Here is a 20,122-nt window from a genome sequence, read left to right as displayed (position 1 = left end):
CCCACCGAAGTATTTGATAAGTTTCCATCTTAGATAATTTGTTTCCATCAAAGAGTATAGTTATAGTCGTTGTTGTTTCTTTAAAAAAATATGGCTCTGTCCATCGGAGGACAATTTTGCCAGTGCCTAGTAGTTTTTGCCGTTGTACGGTAAAAAAATTCTAGAAAACGAAATATGATAGGTGATGGTGGATGAACGATGACAGCGCGAATCTAGTTATAGTCATTCACGAAGACGCGTGCCGTGGTTTTTATTACAATGTCATTAATGTCTTATTTTGACACTAGGTATATTAGTGATTATAGTAACCTCTTAGAGTAACCTACCTATAGAGAAAGTATCCATGGTAACCAAAAGTTGACAACATTACAAGAGCTGTGAAAGGTACTAAGTAATACTCTTTGGCTGTGAACTGGAAAGCTTTAATAAAAAGGTCGCAATAACCCGCATATCAGGAATTGTAAGTTAAGCAATGACGGAACAAATAAAGTTTATTGTGAAGGAAATAAACGCAAGTTTGGGGCGGAACTACGACTTGATAAAGTTTGACTCCTTGGACGAGAAGCAGCTGCTGCAGTTGCTTGTTGATTTACTCGTCGCCTTCAATGCTGGCGAAAAGGTATTTGGTTTACTTATTTTATTACTGCTCCAGGTCCATAGTAGGCACATTCTCATCGCTGTATCTAATGTAAATTTGCTTGTCGTGTCGTATTCTGTACCCTTAGTGTAATTTTTCGGTTACAAAATACTTCTCGATCGCGTTCGCGTTAAAATCTCAATTTGTATGGGAACACGAACATCGCAAACGTTCCGCTAGAGGCGCTGTTCGTGTTTTCATATAAATTGAGAGTTTAACGCGAACGCGATCGGGACGTATTTTGCAACCGAAAACTTACACTAAGGGTACTCGTGTACTTCACAAAGTACAAATCAATGGTAAGAATAACTGCCGAATGTACTTGGTGGAGTATAAGTTTTTCAATGAAAATTTAAAATTTATGCAAGTAATTTCCAAAATCACAAAACTTAGAATTCTCGGCTTGGTCTATGTTTGATAAGTCAGGAACGAGGAATACTTGACTATGGAAATACCCTTTCACGGCATTGGTAACTAAACCAACAAGATCTACAGGCATAGCGTTTCAAAGGATCAAATGTTTACATAGACTCAACTAGCTATGAACCGAAGTCAATACAATCTAATTAGTGAACCTTTGTAGTACACGTTTACTATTCAATATAATATAGCAAATGAACCAATTGATAAATCTATAAAATTGATGTTTAAGAAATAGATTTGCTTATTTTATCAAAATTATAATGTCGGTTGGTACGTAGGTAAATCGAATACGAATGTAACAAATCTTGGATAGTTACAAGTCGTTTGATAGATACATCATTAGTTTCAGTCACTGATTACGCTATTCAATAAACTTGGTGAATATTTGGACAAGTCTCTCGTATATCTAGGTATTTTATTCCAATAGTAATCCTAATTCATGTAAGTGCTTAATTTTCTTATGCTCCCTATAATTTAATTTAGTCTGGACGGTCCAGCTTAGCACAAGGTTGACTTTATGAAACTCAATTTATTATACCATGTTGGCATAGGCGCCGTCCCGTCCTTTTATTGTCAGCGTTCCAAATACTCTCTGGTGGCATCCCTGAGCGATATTAAGTAACATTCCCGTCGGGTACAGCGGGCACTACCTAATCTGACTACACCAATTCAGTACGGTGCGACAAAGATCTTAATTAACGCGGCAAAAACGGAACTAACGCGGCTACATATCTTGCAAAAATTGTCAAAACGAACAAAGCATCCGTATATGGTCCCAAATCATCAAATTAGTTGCGGTTTGCAGGCCTCATAAGTCTGCTTGTATCGAGTATTTAAAGAAAATAAGTTAATTCATGTAATTAATTTGTAAAATTGCTACGCCCCAACAGGGCATTATTTTTTATATTTTTTTTGTAAAAAGTGTTGCAATAATTAAATACTGAATACTGAAATCTCGTTTACTGCTAAAAACAGTACACGTGACACTAATTGAACTAGTCCCAAAACTAAGCAAAGCTTGTGTTATGGTATGGCTACTGAACCCAAAAAGTCTGCCCCAACCGAAAATCGAACCTGGGACCACAAGCCTTGTAGTCTGGTTCTCTATCCACTCGGCTATTTGGTCGTCATAGGTACAGTCAGCATCAAAAGTAGCGGATCACTTTTTTACTCTGTCGCATTGACACATTGAACAATCTTGGAGGGCATTTAGCACGTGGCTGTAAAACGACAAAGTACGAAAGTGTGTATATAGCTACTTTTGATGCTGACTGTACTACGTGCCTATTTAGATGGGGTCATGTAAAACTGAGTCACACACAGAAATTAAAAAGTAAGACGGCCGGTTAAATTATCAGCACACGCACTTTAATTTGTCTTTAAAAATAGTATTAAAAAGCTTACTTGCATTTAACACCTTAATTTTAACGAAAATCGTCTAGGGCAGCAGAATCTACCATATAAAAGTGAGTTTCATTCAGAACATTGGGCAGAATCCGGAAGTTCCTTTAAATATGCTTGGGCAGGACAAACAGGATATAAACAGTCTCTGCCAATGACAATATTCTGGTTGCTTAGAAAACAATTTGTGTATTAGCAAATAGGATTACAGCTTTTAATGTATACTTCAGTTGGACGTCCGCGAAGATGATCCCGAGACAGTATCGGTCCGGTTGCTAGAAATGCTGGGCAGCGTGAAGTACCGGCCTCCAGCGGGCGAGGATCCGCCGCGGTTCCGCGCTAGACTTCTCGCCGGCGATGCCAGCACTGTCCAGCACGTGCTGCATTGGCTGCTAACCAACAAGGAGCAAGTCAAGAACACAGCGTATCTTGCTAAGTAAGTTGTAATTACCTGGTTATGTTGTCCCCCCTTCTCCCGTGGGCGCCGAAGATACCGGATTAGGGATAATACCAGAAGATGGACAGCAGCGTCTTCTCGGCAATCCTCTCATGTAAAAATGATTCTATGCTATGTCCAACAGTGGACGTTCTACGGCTGATATGATGATAATGAATGCGGTTTCCTGGTCATTAGGTACTCTCATTACCATTTAGGTATATATGCGACGTACTGTGAAATGATGCAATGCCCAGAGGCAGAGGGATTTACCATCCTACTTCCTACTAATCCTACTTAATCCATACTAATACCTATTATAAATGCGAAAGTGTGTGTATTTCTGTGTTTGTTTGTCCGTCTTATTGATTTTTGCCATAGATATAGTTTATGGGCCAGAGTGACATAGGCTACTTTTTATCCCGGAAAAATACACAGTTCTCGAGAGAACAGCGCGCGATAGCTGAATTCCACGCGGGTGAAGCCGCGGGCAAAAGCTAATAATATTATAAATATGAAAGTTTGCGAAGATGTTTGGATGTTTAGATGTTCGCTACTCAATCACGCAATAACGGCTGAACAGATTTACATTAATCTTGGCATACAGATTGACAATGGGATAATATTTCAAGTTTAAACAAGAATAGAGGGCACTGTCCAAGAACGGTGACGTACCTCAGCACTCAGCAGTGACGTTAACTTCGATTGCAATCTGTAGATGGCGTTATGCGAGCTACGTCACATAATCCTACTTCCTACTAATATTATAAATGTGAAAGTTTGTGAGTGAGTGAGTATGTTTGTTACTTATTCACGCTGAAACGGCTGGACGGATTTGGATGAAATTTGGCGAAAAGTTAGTTTATAACCAGGATTAAAACATAGGATACTTTTTATCCCGATATTCCCACGGGATAGGGATAAAATCTCGAAATAATAACCGCTAGGCTTAGAGTCATAAAATTTGGTATGTAGGTAGTTGGACGTCTGGAATAACACATAAGCGACTTTTTGACCCGATATTTCCTCGGGATACCTAGGGATAAAATCTCGAAATAAAAACCACTGGGCTTAGAGCCATGAAATTTAGTATATAGGTAGCTGGACCTCTGGAATAACACATAGGCTACCTTTTATCCCGATATTCCCACGGGATAGGGATAAAATCTCGAAATAATAATCGCTGGGCTTAGAGTTATGTAATTTGGTATGTAGGTAGCTGGACGTCTAAAATAACACATAAACGTCTTTTTGAACCGATATTCCCACGGGATACCTAGGGATAAAATCTTGAAATAACAACCACTGGGCTTAGAGCCATGAAATTTAGTAGCTGGACCTCTAGAATAACACATAGGCTACTTTTTATCCAGATATTTCCACGGGATAGGGATTAAATCTTGAAATAATAACCGCTGGGCTTAGAGTCATGAAACTTGGTATGTAGGTAGCTGAACGTCTAGAATAACACATAAGCGACTTTTTGACCCGATATTCCCACGGGATTCTTAGGGATAAAATCTCGGAATAACAACCACAGGGCTTACAACCATGTAATTTGGCAAGTAGGTAGCTGGACCTCTGGAATAACTCATAGACTATTTTTTATTCCGATATTCCCACGGGATAGGGATAAAATCTTGAAATAATAACCACTGAGTTTAGAGTCATGAAATTTGGTTATAGAAAGCTGGATGTCTAGAAAAACACATAGACGATTTTTTGACACGATATTCCCACGGGATACCTAGGGATAAAATGTCGAAATAACAACCGCTGGGCTTAGAAGCATGAAATTTGGTATGTAGGTAGCCGGACGTCTGGAATAACACATACGCTACTTTTTAACCCGATATTCCCACGGGATAGTTTTGTAACTAAGGGACCCCATATATCCCTGTAATATTATTATTATTACTTTGTATTTATTTCTTCAATTGCATACTGTAGTTTTTAAGTATTTTATTTGTAATTATTTTATTTTGAAAAAATGACTTTCTGCCAAGTTTCTTGCGGCACATTCTTCTTGGCAATGATGGTCTTTCCGAAAGCGCTGGTAGTTTAAAATGACGTGTAAAAGTAAAAGTGCCCATTGCGGCCTATTTACTGAATAAATGATTTGAATTTGAATTTGAATTTTGAATTTGGATAGGGAAAAAAATTTGAAATTTCAGCACTGGGTCTTGAATTTTGTACAGTCATTCACAACACAACCTCAATGAAGACCACGATATAAATTTTGGAAATTTCCAGGGGAATTTTGTAAAATCCCGAAAGTTGAATTGCAACTACCAGACCGAATAGTTTACGCGTGCGAAGCAGCGGGTAAAAGCTAGTAACTAATAGTACCTAGTACTGGCTACGTTGTCCTTTCAAATTGTTACCGTAAACTTTTTCACGCCAAATTCTTTGACATTTATTTATTGCGTTGCCATGGTAACAAGAATCGTGTAAGTAAACTGTTGTCGCTGTATGGCTACGAACAAATAATAAGTATAAGACCACTATAAGACTTATTATTTATTCGTAGTTGTATGATATATTAAAATTAAAAGATTGCACGGGTATAATATACTTACTACAGTTCAGTTAAGACGGCATTAAGCTACTTCAAATGCGGGCGAAGCCGCGGGTTAATTTTAGTCAAATAAATAAGTATCATGAGGCAATTGACACCAATTGCACTTGTTTTTACAAAAGAGGGACAAAAAAGCATGCGGGTCACCTGATGGAAGCAATCATCGCCGTCCATAGACACCCGCAACACGAAGGGTATCACATCACATTGATAGGGTCCAAACTGCACCAAACTTGTACTATCAGTATTAGGCAACGGATAAATATATTTAAATATAAAATATATGACGACCGGATGGCCAGTGGTTAGAGAACCTGACTCTTGAAGTCCCGGGTTTGATGCCCGGCCGGGGCAGATATTTGTATAAATAATACGAATGTTTTTTTCTCATGTCTTGGATGTTTAAGTACGTATTTATCTATATAAGTATGTTTATCCGTTGCCTAGTATCCATAGTACAAGCTTTGCTTAGTTTGCGACTAGGTCAATTGGTGTCAGGTGTTCCATGATATCTATTATTATTATCATTATATTTATACTGAAATCTATACCTTTAAACGATGAATAAGTATAGGCTAACCAGGAATATAAAAAACCTGACTCGAGGGCAGCACTTGTACGTTTTATATTGCAACATTCTTTACACTCTATACGATATCTACCAGTCATATATTGACAACGGTGTTGGTGATGTTATTTAAAGAAATATTTTCTAATTCCTAAATTAAATTTTTGATATTAAAAATATATCGATAGATACCTAATAAATTACATGACAACGAAATATTTCCAAAATGTAAATTTTCCCGATCTTTTAATAAAGTATGCAACCCCGTTGCACGAAAGCCGCTTCTCTTGTTTTTTTTTTTATAAAATAGTTTCGTATACTGCCTCTACAGTTGGAATAAATATTTGTTAAATTAAATGAATTTTTAACAAATCTATTTATGGTTATGTAATAGAAATCTTAATAAAATTCATATTTAAAGGGAAATCTTAATAAAATTCATATAGGTTTAAAAACATTTATAATAAATTATACGTTTATTGTTCAATCTTTTTAATGACCCCAAGATGAGGCTTTTTGAAGTATTAAAAAATAAGTATGACATATAGCAAAAGAAGGTCTAAATTCAAATTACAATGCATGTTATGAGTATGAGAATTGTATTGTATCTACTGGGCACTTTTTTATGGTTTTAAATGTGATTATTATATTTGTTTCTTAATAATCGGATTATATTTTAAAAAATTGTGTTTGTTTTATAAACAGATAGGTATATGGGTTTTACTCTTACGTTATATTTAAATGATGTTCTCGCTGCTAAGGTGAAAAATTGTATGTGACACACGAGACCAAAGTTTTTTTGCACCTCTTGTAATCCCTTGCTGCTCTCAGTATTCAATTATAGAATCCTTCGCTTACTCGGGATTCAAAATCAACACTCGCAACAAAAAACAACTTTGCTCTCTCGTTGCACAATAGTAGATTATTGTCGTGGCCTGGAAGTAGGCAATTGCTGGCTGAGTATGAGTATTAAACGGACGAGCTTGCGAGTCCGTTTAACTAATACGAAGCCAGCAATTGCTATTCCAGCCGAGACTAATATAAAGCTTTTCTCAAAAATGGTGAATAATTCTGAAATAGAATATTTTTTTTCTCAAAATATACCTATTATAAAATTTAATTTTATTCCAATATTTTTCTTATGCTTTCCCGCCTTTTTTCATTAAAAATAAACTGCAGGTGTATTTTTCCACCGAAAACACCACAAGCTATTTCAGACCCAATAGTAAAAGTCCGGAGTTCCAACAAAATATCTGATACCGGCCATTATTAGACTTGGCTGTATACGACTTGTGCAAACATTTCCATGGCCTTTTTAACTTTAAAAAAAATGTGACTGATTGCAGGCGCGCTAATTCATTATTGTCGAGCTAGCGCGCCTGCAATCGTTTTAACTTTTTAATTTTTCGCTGACCATAAACTATGCACTTCACCTTCTGATATGTAAAGAATAATGTCAACTTTTACGGACATTTTTGAGAAAATAACTATTATACATTGTGAATTATTTTCCTCCCAATGATCTTCTTGGATAATCTTCGGCATTTTAACACACAAAATAACACTTTAAAATACCGCACGTAAACAACGTCAAACTTTGGCAGCAATAGACAGATGACATTTGAATTTACTGTTACCAGTGCAATAAATTAGTTCTATTAGTTTTCCGCAATATGGCGAGGTTTTTTATAATTCCGTTCAGCCTTTATTTATTTATATCCGAGATCTCGGAAACGGTTCCAACCATTTCGATGAAATTCGCTATCACTGTGGGAGCTTTTTATAGGGGGCTAACAATCGACCTAATTTGGTCCTATCACTGGGAAAATTGATTTGAAAATTGGTTGATTTTTTTTGCGTAAATTTCTCGCGCAGTAAGATCGGTAATTTCGAGAGCCCCGTCATCAACGTGGTGAGTCAGCGGTATAGTGTCGGACTTGCTAACTAGGGGTCTAAACTCTCTAGAGTTATAGTCTCGGCCGTTCGCGACTTACTTTCTTGTTTTCTTGTAAAGCTTATTTAAATACCTGTGTATCTTCTCCAAAAATACACGATTAAACAACAAAAAGAAATACATACCGACTAGAACACGGTCGCCCAGGTTCTACACATTAAAAGTCCAAGACTCAAGAATATTATTCATCGATATTCATTATGATGCTCTACGTTCTAACAATGTCCAGAAAAATAATATAACCTAATCAATAAAATTAAAGTTATTATTTAGGTACAGCTTTTGTTACCGATTTCAGTAAAATGATTTTAAAACCTGTAGATTTACGTTACATCAGTGTAAGTATGTAAGTAGGTATCGTGCTAGGTGGTGCTAGTGACACGATTCATATATACGAGTATATAACCATTAGCTTGTCTCATTTTTACCATGACACTTTAATTAATTACATATGTAATTATGAGCTTAAAAACTTAGGAGTGGCGGGATCTAGTTTTCCGTATTTCTAATATTACAAGCATATTTTTATCAATAAGCAATATTATTATCTGTAGTCAAATCTTGCAAGTTAAATTTGACTAATTTCCAGTAGTCAGATTGACTTGAAATATGGAATAATTATGTAAATTGCGTGACAATACAATAATCTGAAAGTGACATCCTAGTAGTCCAGCCAGGATCGTCTCCGCAGCACGGAACACTTCAACGGTTAATGGCATCGACTTGAAATTTGGTATGCAAATGTAGTTTGGGTGACAATGCAAGTAAAGTCGAGAAAAGTACAGTCATCAAAAAACTTTTATAAAAATGTTATTTTTACAAAAAAAACTTGTTTATAGTGCTTTCATACTAATATGAACAATGTTGCGTATGGTCGATGAATAAAGCTTTATTATAGGTATTCATTTATTTACCTGAATCCTTATTTTGTTTGGGCTAAAGGATCTGTAGGTACCTATAATTTAAATAAACTTAACTTGCGAGATATATAAGATAAAAAAAGAGAGCAATTAGAGCAATTTATAATTTGAAGACGCGTGAATCTTTAAGATCTTTTTTAAGGAAACAGATATCCTAACCCTGCCGTCGCTTTATGTTTTTGAAATAATCATGTATGTTAGGAAGAACATATGTGATTTTCCCACTAACGTCGATAAGCCAAAGGCTACTAGAAACACAGGGAAGCTTAAAGTTCCATCTTACAGACTGGCTAAAACCAAAAAGTCTTTTCTGGGAAATTGCATACGTTTTATAATAAAATTCCAAAAAATATTACAAATGAAACGGATACAAAATTCAGATCTATTGTCAAGAAGACATTAATATCAAAGGCGTATTATAAAGTTAATGATTATATCATGGACAGGGATATTTGGAAATAATTCCGATCCGCATTAGCGATCCCTTCAAATAGCGAACCTACTGTGTTAAAAATAAAGTTGTGTTAAATACTTGTGATGTATACATATCATTTAATAATATTGTAAATCTGTTTTAAAAAAATATATATATACCTCGTTGAGTTTCTTGCCGGATTCTTCTCAGCAGAGGTTTTTCCGAACCGGTGGTAGATTTTTCTTGACATTCATAAGTGCTTGTTATAGCCTAAATTGAATAAAGATATTTTTGACTTTGACTTTGACTTTGATATAAATGGACAGCAGATTATCTTAAAATTTAAATAGACGCCGCAACTTAGTTGCCGGTTTCTCTGAAGAAAACCCAATTCTCGCTGCTGTAAAATCTGGAGCGATACCCATCGGGAACTTAAAGCATTATTAAATAGGTACAGAACCGATAAAATAGGATTTAAAACGAAGCTTTAGTAGGAGAGAAGATGCTGCTCGGGAATTAAATTTTTATTATTCAACTGAGTAGGTATATCTACCTACTAACTTAACCTAGTTATTGAGTATTTGCCTATTGTTCACAAGTGCATTATTGCTTATGCATAGTTTAGCTTTATTCCTTAGCAGAAACCGTGCAATTTTCCGGATTCAAAACTAAACTATGTAATATTTCAAGCTGTATAGTATTTATATGTAAGCCATTATTGTACAAAAATAGGGAAAAATCAAAATTTACATACGTTGTGATACATGTGACTATTTCTCAAAAAGATGTCCATTTCCAGATGTCCACTTATTAAAAAAAATCATGACACTATTTCAACACAAAAAAAGTAATAAGGTGACTCGGGGCAAAAGCAACTAAAAAAAAATTATAATTATTTTTCACTTCTCATGCTCGTAAATTTCGTGTTTATGTTGGGTCTAGGCGACATAAAATGACTTTTTATGCTCTAGTGCATAAAGTAAAATCTTCATTTAAGACCAAGGCAATCCGGTGTAAACAGTCATAAACAAAGAAGTTATGACATTTTTTAAATAATTTTTAATTTATATAAAACTAAAAAGCAATCAAAATAGATCAATAAAACTTAAAATATAAAATTATAATAGTAATGCGTGAACAATGCAAGGTACATAGTAAGTGGACATTAAAATTGTTTCCACTGTTTCTATTTCATTTTCTCGCCATCGAAGTGAAAAGTAGAGTGTAAAACTCGAGCATTAAACCCATTTACCCCTATATATAGGCTATAATGAACGTCTTGGGTAAAATGGCTCGTTTTATGCTCTTGTTGTACAATCTACTATTGCCGCCCTATACCATTGCCTATATAATTAGAAGGGTTATACAAATAAATATACTTAATTGCTCACATTTAAATGAACGGTTTCAACTTTAATTACACTACAAACAGGCAGGTTTTCCAATAATTTATTTTATTGTTCCTCGAGAGCAGTAATAGTTACTTCACCCCGCCGTGAGTTTAATGTGTTTATTAGTTATAAACGTTGTTGTAGACAGTAAATATATGTTGGGGGATAAGAGTACACATACATTCACGCAACACCTATCCGAAGATGGTACTCGTATCTTGTTGCTAAGAATAGGGCTGTCTCCAGCAAATTTTTTTTTAAATTTTTATGGGGTAAATGCAATTACCTTCCATAGTGGCTCGTGTTGGTACACTACTTATCGATAAATCTTTGTAAATTAAATTCAACTTTTAAAAAAAAAATTCTTTGCCATTCTTTGACCTGATATTTCCATGACCTCAGTATTTGTTGAAATCATTTAACTATGCAGCTTGAGTTTTATTGCAATTTCAACTGTTTGCTATTTGAATCCATCTAAATAACGTTTTTTACTTTATTTTTGAGCTTAATTTTTTTGTTTATTTAAGTTACATTATTCGTCTTTTCTTATAAAGTCTTAAACGCTTCGCACCAATTGCAGATCTTAAATAGTAATAAAATATGTGAAATTCATTTGTCGAAATATCGGCACGGGAGCGAATGGCATTTTTCATATAAAAACTATGGGGCTATTGCAACTCTTGAAATAGTTGCAATAACCCCATGTACCCAAAAAGTTGATGTTAATTTAAATATGGGTTGTAATTAACGCAGCTTTTTAATCTGTCATTTTTGGCTTCAAATTTAATTATTTGTCTTCTGAATTAATAAATCAGCGACTAATTTTAAGCGCCTAATAAATACTTTTCAACGACTGTTAATTTTCTTTAAAAAAGAAGACGAATTATTAATTTAGTTGCTAAGTCATTATTTACGATGCTCTTTTTTGGGGGTTGATTTTGATTAAATTAGTAGACAGATATTGAAGCTAAAAAATAAAAAAAGCAGCTTACAATATTAGTCGCCAAATCATCAATTTTGAAAATAATATATTTATCGGTAGCCGAGTTATATTATTTGTTGTTTGTAAATTGTCGCTCGATTTTGCATAATTTGCTGGTATTGTAAAGATGGCATATTAGTTTAATAGAAGCTGTTCTATTAACCCGTTGCTTACATACAAAAATAGATGTTCCGTAGCGGATGCTAAATAAAACTTCAGTCGTTGCACTTATTATTTCCCATAAAATATTAATTGGAATACCTAGAGTTCAAATAAATATAGCAAAAGCACTTACGTTTTATCTTTTCTTTAGGACGAATTTGTGTTTATCCAGAAAACGGCTTGTAATACTTTTTATACTTAACACAAAAATAAACTCACGACACTGCAAAGCGTTGCTTAAAATGGCGGCTGATAAAATTTGCTCTGTCGATACAACAGTGAGCGGTCTAGGAACGCCGTCTGTGTTTTATTTTATTATTATTATTTTTAAAAATTATTTACTTAATTTATGTTATACAAAAAAAATACAATTATACTTCGCCAAACTGCAAAACAGTTTGTTGGCGATTACTACACTCCTTATTTTAGTTATATACCTCTTTAATTAGATCGTATTAAGTACTTCCAACCACGCTACAATACCACAATTAGCTAACAATTAAAAATTAGACAGAGGTTTATATTTTCTTCATCAAAGACATCCATCAAACACGCTTTCAATTTGTTTTTAAAAATAAAAACAATGATTCAACAATATAAAGTAATGATTTTACTACGCTCCAACCGATGACTCTTTTAACAAAAACTATTACATTGAGAGAAACTTCAATTACTTAGTTACTTCAGCTTCATAATTGTTTTCGCCCCAGGTAACCTTATTGTGTTAAAATATACCCAAAACCTTGTGATAAAGGTGATAAAAAGTCAGATAATCTTTGTTTTTGGATCTAATAGAAAGTTTCGATTTAGTTAAAAAATTAAGAGGTTTTCCTCACAAGATTTCGTGACGTTTTCCTGACGTCAAGAAATTTTGAATGTTTTATGCAGTTTATTTTTTATGATCTCGTCCTTAATTTTAATAATTTTTTGACAAAACTGATTTCTTGTCAACTTCATGACGGGTCAACTTTTTGAGAAATACTCATGCACCATCAGCCAAATAAGTGGTCTATCAATTTTTAAACATAAGTTCCTATCAAATGAATACTTTCAAGTTGACAGACACGTCTATTAGCAGTATTGTGAAGCTCAATCTAATTTGGTCCTGACTCCAATAAATGCTCGGCTATGGCTGACTTATCTATCTGGCGATTTTTAACAGCTGCAATATGTTCCTTGACCCTCTCATTTATTGTTCTTTTCGTCTGTCCGATATAGGAACTACCACAACTACAATCAACCTTATAAACACCCGGTGTTTGGAAGAGAACGACATCCTTGGGTGTCCTAATATACCTCGCGATTTTGGACAGAGGCGTTTACACTACCTTGATGGAAAACTTTCCTAAACGGCTCCAACTTTGTCCGTCACTCCTTTCAGATAAGGCATACGCAGCAGGCAGGCAGGCTGTCTAGCTACATCAGGATGTTTGATTCTACGTTTCCTTCTTGGCTGCCATTTACTCACCACATATCCGTTACGCTTTAGTACCTCCTAAACATGTCTCAACTGGTCTTCAACAAATTCAGGGTCACAGAAATCAAATGCCCTATTTTGCAATGAATTCGCAATGGATTGGAGATGTCAGAGATGGTGGTGAGATGATACGTTCGACGGTATGTGCCAAAGAACCATTCGCTCTCGCCATTACCTTCACATCAAGGAAAGCTAATAAATGTCCCTCTTTCAACTCATAAGTAAAACTAATCTTAGTATGAATGGAATTGAAATATGCCAGAAACTGTTCTACTTCAGGTTTCCCACCGTTCATAATGCAGAAAACATCGTCGACGTACCGCTTCCACAAACTAACATTCCACGCTTGTAGATCTATTAACGTCTCAAAATGTTCCATCCAGATATTGGCCATCACCGGAGCCACGGGACTACCTATAGCAACGCCATCAATTTGTAAATAGTGCTGTCCTCGATACACAAAGTAACTCCCTTCTAAACAGTTTCTGAGCAGTACCTACCATGTAGGAATCTGACATGTCATTCTCACCTAATATTTGTGATCAAGTGCGGGTAGTTCGAGGGACTCGCGCTGCTAGGCAGACTTGACACCCCACACATCAGTCTATTCGTGACCACGGCCACTGTAATGTTGCCGAAACGTCGAAGTAAAATATTACTCGTGTGTGTTAGCGTGATAAGTCCTGTGTGTGATATTTTGACTATAAGTATCTGTATAAGTAAGTGTACGATTTTAACTAGCTTTGCCAACTTAGAAAAGTTCAAAGCCCCCGATCATTGTCATTTCAAGTGCAATATTTCAAAACCGGCTAACTAAACCGATTCTAAAACATAGCTAAGAACCACCGATGCTCGTTGTCGCGTAAAAAAACCGCATCGAAATCCGTCCATCCGTTTGAGAGCTACGATGCCACAGATAGACAGACAGCCATTGGTGTCAAACTTACCTACAACACTTTTAGCGTTGAGGGAGTAAAAATAATAAGTAAGCAAACATAATTTTACTAATTCAGCAACAACCCTAAGGTAACTTCGCAATTTGAACAAGACTTCTTGATTTATTATTCCAGTAAAATTAAGTTATCTACCTAAATACCTAGTTACTCTGTTTGGAGTAAATTAGAGCTATTTAGGTAATAAACTATTAGGGACAACAAGGTTTAGGTACTTACTTTAATTACAGGCGAAATGTACCAGATGAAATCACAAGAGAAGACAAGTTAAGCGTAAAAGCTGTCTAGACCAAATTGTAAGTTTAACTTTAGTAAGGGATCATTGACAAGGGTCTGGTTATTTAAAACAGAACAAGCTTAACCTTTTCGCCTTGGTTTATCCAAGTCGTTTGAACTTGGACGAATTAAATATCCCGTGGGGTGGCCATGACGACTCGAACTTTTTGTTCACTGTAGGTACGTCAAGTGTAAAAATATGAACTTCAAAAATAAGTACCACACAGACTTTTATTCCGACGCAATAAGGCCGTAGTAACATATTTTTAAGTGATATTAAATATATTGACCCGGATAACTCGCGTCTTAAATCGATTTAAGACGTGAGTTATCCGGGTCAATATATTTAATATGAGTGAGTCTCACGATAGTTTCAGATTTTTAAGTGGTTCGAATAGATAATTATTTTTGCACTTGACTGGATACCTATATAGTGCCATCCGTGAAGACGCGTGATTTTGTCAAAATTAGACATTATAATGACATTGAGTATCTCAAAGTTTGTCAATTGTGTTTTGTTTCTTTTCTTTTGTACAATAAAGAGTTTACATACATACATACATACATTGTAAAAAGAACCACGGCACGCGTCATCGTGAATGACTCTATCTGACTCTACCTATACGTAGTTATCCCAACTGCTAGTACCTACCTGCAAATTTTTAATTCAACCCGTCCGATCAATAGAAGTGGGTGAAATTTGACTTAATAAATAAGATTTGACAACGAACAATCATACATTGCAATTTAAATGATATTGCAGGTTTATTTTTAATAAGTTTTAACTAGACGATACTAACGAGTTCGCTTCAAACAAGCACACATTCGTTAGTTCTAGAGCTCTCAATTCGATAATATTTCCTACAAGGTAACTATTTTAAAAGGGATTTAACGTTTCTAACAAAAAATTGCATGCCTTTGTGCCAACGAGGCAATGCGTGGGCAACCTTCCACGGGTTTCGTTCCTGAAAAACTTTTGAACAATCGTGCCCTTGTCTAGCCAGAGGCTTTCCCCAATTCCTTGCCCACATCAATGTTACTGCTACCTGGCTGTAAACTGAGAATGCGACAGTTATTCAACCACATCGCGTGGGTTACCTAACCTGTTTTGTCTAGATAAGTATCTAGCAACGTTGACGAGGGCTTGCCAGTTACTAAGCTTGGCGCGTCTAACGTTTCGGCGCTCCAGGCTATCGCCTATACAATGACACTGTCTATTTATGTAATCACTAGTTGTTGCCCGAGACTACGCTTGCGAAGAATTCGTTTAACGCGCGCCCATAGGAACTATACAATTTTCGATATAAAAACTGGTCTATATCCTTCTTAGGGTCATAAACTTATCTCCATACCACATTTCATTACAATCGGTTAAGTACAACCTACCTTAAACCAGGCTATAGCAGGCAAGGCCGCGCGGTAAATACCGATCTCTAAAGGCTTGTTCGGACTAGGCTAGTATTTTAGTCTAGTAGCGAGTAATTTAGTACCTAGCTAAACGTGTCTGAACACCAAATAATTAGTCGAGCAGATTAGTAAGTAATTTAGTCGAGTCAATCCATTTTATTCTATTTTTTTTTGTAGTTTAGTAGTGAGTAGCACTCCCCACCACGCGTCCGTGCTTACTCGGCCGCCGGCTAAACAAGTCCGAACATGTCGATTTACTCGAGTTCATTAGTTGGCGTGAAAATGTCGTTTCGCTGGAGCGAGGAAACCACTTTAATACTCGACTGTAATGCGAACGATTTTTAGGCAGTAGCGAATAGTTTAGCTACTAAATTACTCGCTACTAGACTAAAATACTAGCCTAGTCCGAACAAGCCTTAAGTGTATCCCAACACAAATGCTAGTCGGTTGCCAGTGTTGCCACGCCTCGCTTCGCACGGACGGCGCTGCCTACCTACAATAAACATTTCCCGCGCAAACAACTCTCGCACGCAACGCGTGCGTCCTGTGTACTTACCTTATGTCAAAAAAAAACAAAATGTCGGACATATTGCGCGGTGCACCAATATACCAATCAAAAAACAAATGAAAAATTGTATTTTTTTAAACTGCCGTACGACGAAGAAAGGTAAATGTTATTTGCCTCTACGTATGTTTATTTATACGTCTTAGAATTTACATTTTTTGTAGTTTTTTATTAAGGAACTACAAAATATACCTAAAACGATTCGAAACTGTTTCTTACAGTTTTTGTATATATATTTCACGTGATTTTAATATCCTATTGACTTAAAAGAAGGAGGAAGTTCTCAAGGCGCGGTTCTTTATCAAAATTATTTTTTGAACTTCGCCGTTTATCAACTGATTTTGAAAAATATTTTTTCGTGTGAAAGCTTCCAAGCTCCCGATGGTCCCGTATAAATTTGTTTCGGATCAAATTGGGATTGTAGTAGATTTTTATAAAAAAAAAAACATTTAGTATTTTATTAGTTTTCTTTGTTTGGTGCAGGTCTGGCTTAGATTTTTTTAATAAATATATTTATTGTTCAGTTGCATTCATTATTGTATTCAAAGTCAAAGTCAAAATATTTTTATTCAATTTAGGCTATAACAAGCACTTATGAATGTAAAAAAAAACTACCACCTCCAATCCAATGCCAATCCAATAGCCTCCCCAATCTATTAGCCTCTAAGATACCGTATCTACTAGTTAGTTTAATACATAAACTATGACATTGTTCAGTTAATAAAATTTAATCAGTTGTTTTTGTGGAATCACCTTGCCCTCTGAATACCTAAAATACCAAACGAGCGAAGGCGCGAGAAAAAGCTAGTGTTTACATAACGGAGGCAGCCCTAGCGCACGTTTCAATGACGTTGCGTCACCCGCGCCCTGATAGGAGCGGTAGGCATCGATAGCGGTGGGATCGCCCTCCGTCCCTACAAGTGGTGTATCTGTTACGTAGTAACTTGTATATAATCTGTGCTTAGGTAAACGTGAAAGCGTAACAAATGAACATATTAGTTATCGGATAGGATTCCATTACCTAACAAGCTTTCTCGAGTTCTACATTCATAATTAGACATATCTATTATGCTTAAAGATTTATTCATCAAAGTTCAAAGGCGATTTAGGTATAACCTTATGTTTATTAGGTAAACATATAGTTTTAGCAGTAAGTAGGTACAACAATCTGAACGTATATATAAGGTCCAACAAAAACAAAGCTCTCTGTAAAATAAAGACATAATGTACCTACCTATTGTGTATTTAATTGTAATTTGACATTTCCACATTCTGTGACTGTAATTTTTTATTGTTTTAATTAAGTATTGACATATTTTGTCCTGTTGTTGCGGACTAATTTTTATTTTTTATTTTATGTTTATTTTATATTCAATTTTATCGTCTTGACAATGTACCTAATTTTAACTTTTTGACCATGTTTTACCCAGGATTATTATTATTTTTAAATTTAATTCTATTTTTATTTTGGCTGACAATGTTTTTTAACTTACCGCTATCATATACCTATTACTATTATTATTATTTTGTATACAATGTGACGATCCTTTTGTGAATTTCTTATAATTACCTGACATGTATTTATAATGTATTTTTTCATTAGGTAATAAATAAATCTAATCTAATCTAATCTAATCTATTGATTTTCTATTTGCGGTTTGGTCTTTAGCTACTTCTGTTGTTGATTGAGTAACGATATTTCAGATATTTGAAGATCCCAGACATTCCGACTGACGTTGCCCGGAACAATACAATTCAAGATTTGCTGGATTTGTATCACAATCTAATACATGAATTCAAAGAGGTACATAAGCGAACTCGTGTGCTGCAGAAAGAGAATGCTTCGGAAATAATTAATGACATTAAAGAGATGGCGGTGGAGCGAGATATAGGTAAACAACATATTATTAGGTATTATTATTATTATAGACGTACAGTCAAGGGCATAAATTTGTGTATCATAAATTATCAAGACGTCAAAAATATCTAGACAGCTTAGTACCACTAATCATTAAGTTCGATATGTTACTAGCCTGTTACCCGCGACTCCGTTCGCGTAGAATTCGGTTATCGCTATCCCGCGGGAACTATGCAATTTTATGGGATAAAGACTATCCTATGTCCTTTCCCGAGACTCAAACTATCTGTATACTGAATTTCATCTAAATTGGTTCAGCGGTTTAGACGTGATGAAGTAACAAACAAAGAAACAAACAGACTTCAATCATCAAGTGATTATAGTGATCAAGTGATTAATAAGGCATTATGAATAACTAGCTTTTACCCGCGGCTTCGCACGCGTAAACTATTCGGTCTGGTAGTTGCAATTGAAATTTTCGGGATTTTACAAAATTCCCCTGGAAATTTCCAAAATTTATATCGTGGTCTTCATTGAGGTTGTGTTGTGAATAACTGTACAAAATTCAAGACTCTAAACCCAGTGCTAAAATTTCAAAATTTTTCCCTATTCAAATTCATATCATTTATTCAGTAAATAGGCCGCAATGGGCACTTTTACACGTCATTTTTTTAAATACCAGCACTTTCGGAAAGACCATCATTGCCAAGAAGAATGCGCCGCAAGAACCTTGGCAGAAAGTCATTTTTTCAAAATAAAATAATTACAAATAAAATACTTAAAAACTACAGTATACAATTAAAGAAAGAAATACAAAATAATAATAATAATACAGGGATGTATGGGGTCCCTTAGTTACAAAACTATCCCGTGGGAATATCGGGATAAAAAGTAGCGTATGTGTTATTCCAGACGTCCGGCTACCTACATACCAAGTTTCATGCCTCTAAGCCCAGCGGTTGTTATTTCGAGATTTTATCCCTATCCCGTGGGAATATTGGAATAAAATGTAGCCTATGTATTATTCCAGAGGTCCAGCTACCTACATACCAAATTTCATGACTCTAAGCCCAGCGGTTATTATTTCAAGATTTTATCCCTATCCCGTGGAAATATCGGAATAAATAGTAGCCTATGTGTTATTTCAGAGGTTCAGCTACCTACACACTAAATTTCATGGCTCTAAGCCCAGCGGTTGTTATTTCAAAATTTTATCCCTACGTATCCCGTGGGAATATCGATTCAAAAAGTTGCCTATGTGTTATTTCAGACATCCAACTACCTACATACCAAATTTCATGACTCTAAACCCAGCGGTTGTTATTTCGAGATTTTATCCCTATCCCGTGGGAATATCGGAATAAAAAGTAGCCTATGTGTTATTCCAGAGGTCCAGCTACCTACATACTAAATTTCATGGCTCAAAGCCCAGAGGTTGTTATTTCAAGATTTTATCCCTAGGTATCCCGTGGGAATATCGGGTCAAAAAGTCACCTATGTTTTATTCCAGACGTCCAACTACCTACATACCAAATTTCATGACTCTAAGCCTAGCGGTTGTTATTTCAAGATTTTATCCCTATCCCGGGGGAATATCGGGATAAAAAGTATCCTATGTTTTAATCCAGGTTATAAACTAACTTTCCGCCAAATTTCATCCAAATCCGTCCAGCCGTTTAAGCGTGAAAAAGTAACAAACATACTCACTCACTCACTCAC

The 20,122-nt window shown here is 35.5% G+C and overlaps 1 protein-coding gene across 1 annotated transcript in view; it reads left to right on the top strand.

Moving 5' to 3' along the window:
* The first annotated feature begins 13 nt into the window (after positions 1-13).
* The window catches only part of LOC141428200 (intraflagellar transport protein 81 homolog), a 31,863-nt gene continuing 11,754 nt past the window's right edge, over positions 14-20,122 (top strand). Inside the window, exons 1-3 of the mRNA XM_074088029.1 lie at positions 14-619; positions 2,692-2,897; positions 18,250-18,437. Coding sequence (XP_073944130.1) covers positions 473-619; positions 2,692-2,897; positions 18,250-18,437 — 541 coding nt within the window. The 5' untranslated portion in view covers positions 14-472. The remainder of the gene's footprint in view (positions 620-2,691; positions 2,898-18,249; positions 18,438-20,122) is intronic.

The sequence above is a fragment of the Choristoneura fumiferana genome, chromosome 5 (assembly GCF_025370935.1).
Source record: "Choristoneura fumiferana chromosome 5, NRCan_CFum_1, whole genome shotgun sequence".
In the NCBI taxonomy this organism is placed as follows: Eukaryota; Metazoa; Arthropoda; class Insecta; order Lepidoptera; family Tortricidae; genus Choristoneura; species Choristoneura fumiferana.
Note: the sequence above shows the minus strand (reverse complement) of the source record. Positions and strands in the feature narration are given on the sequence as shown.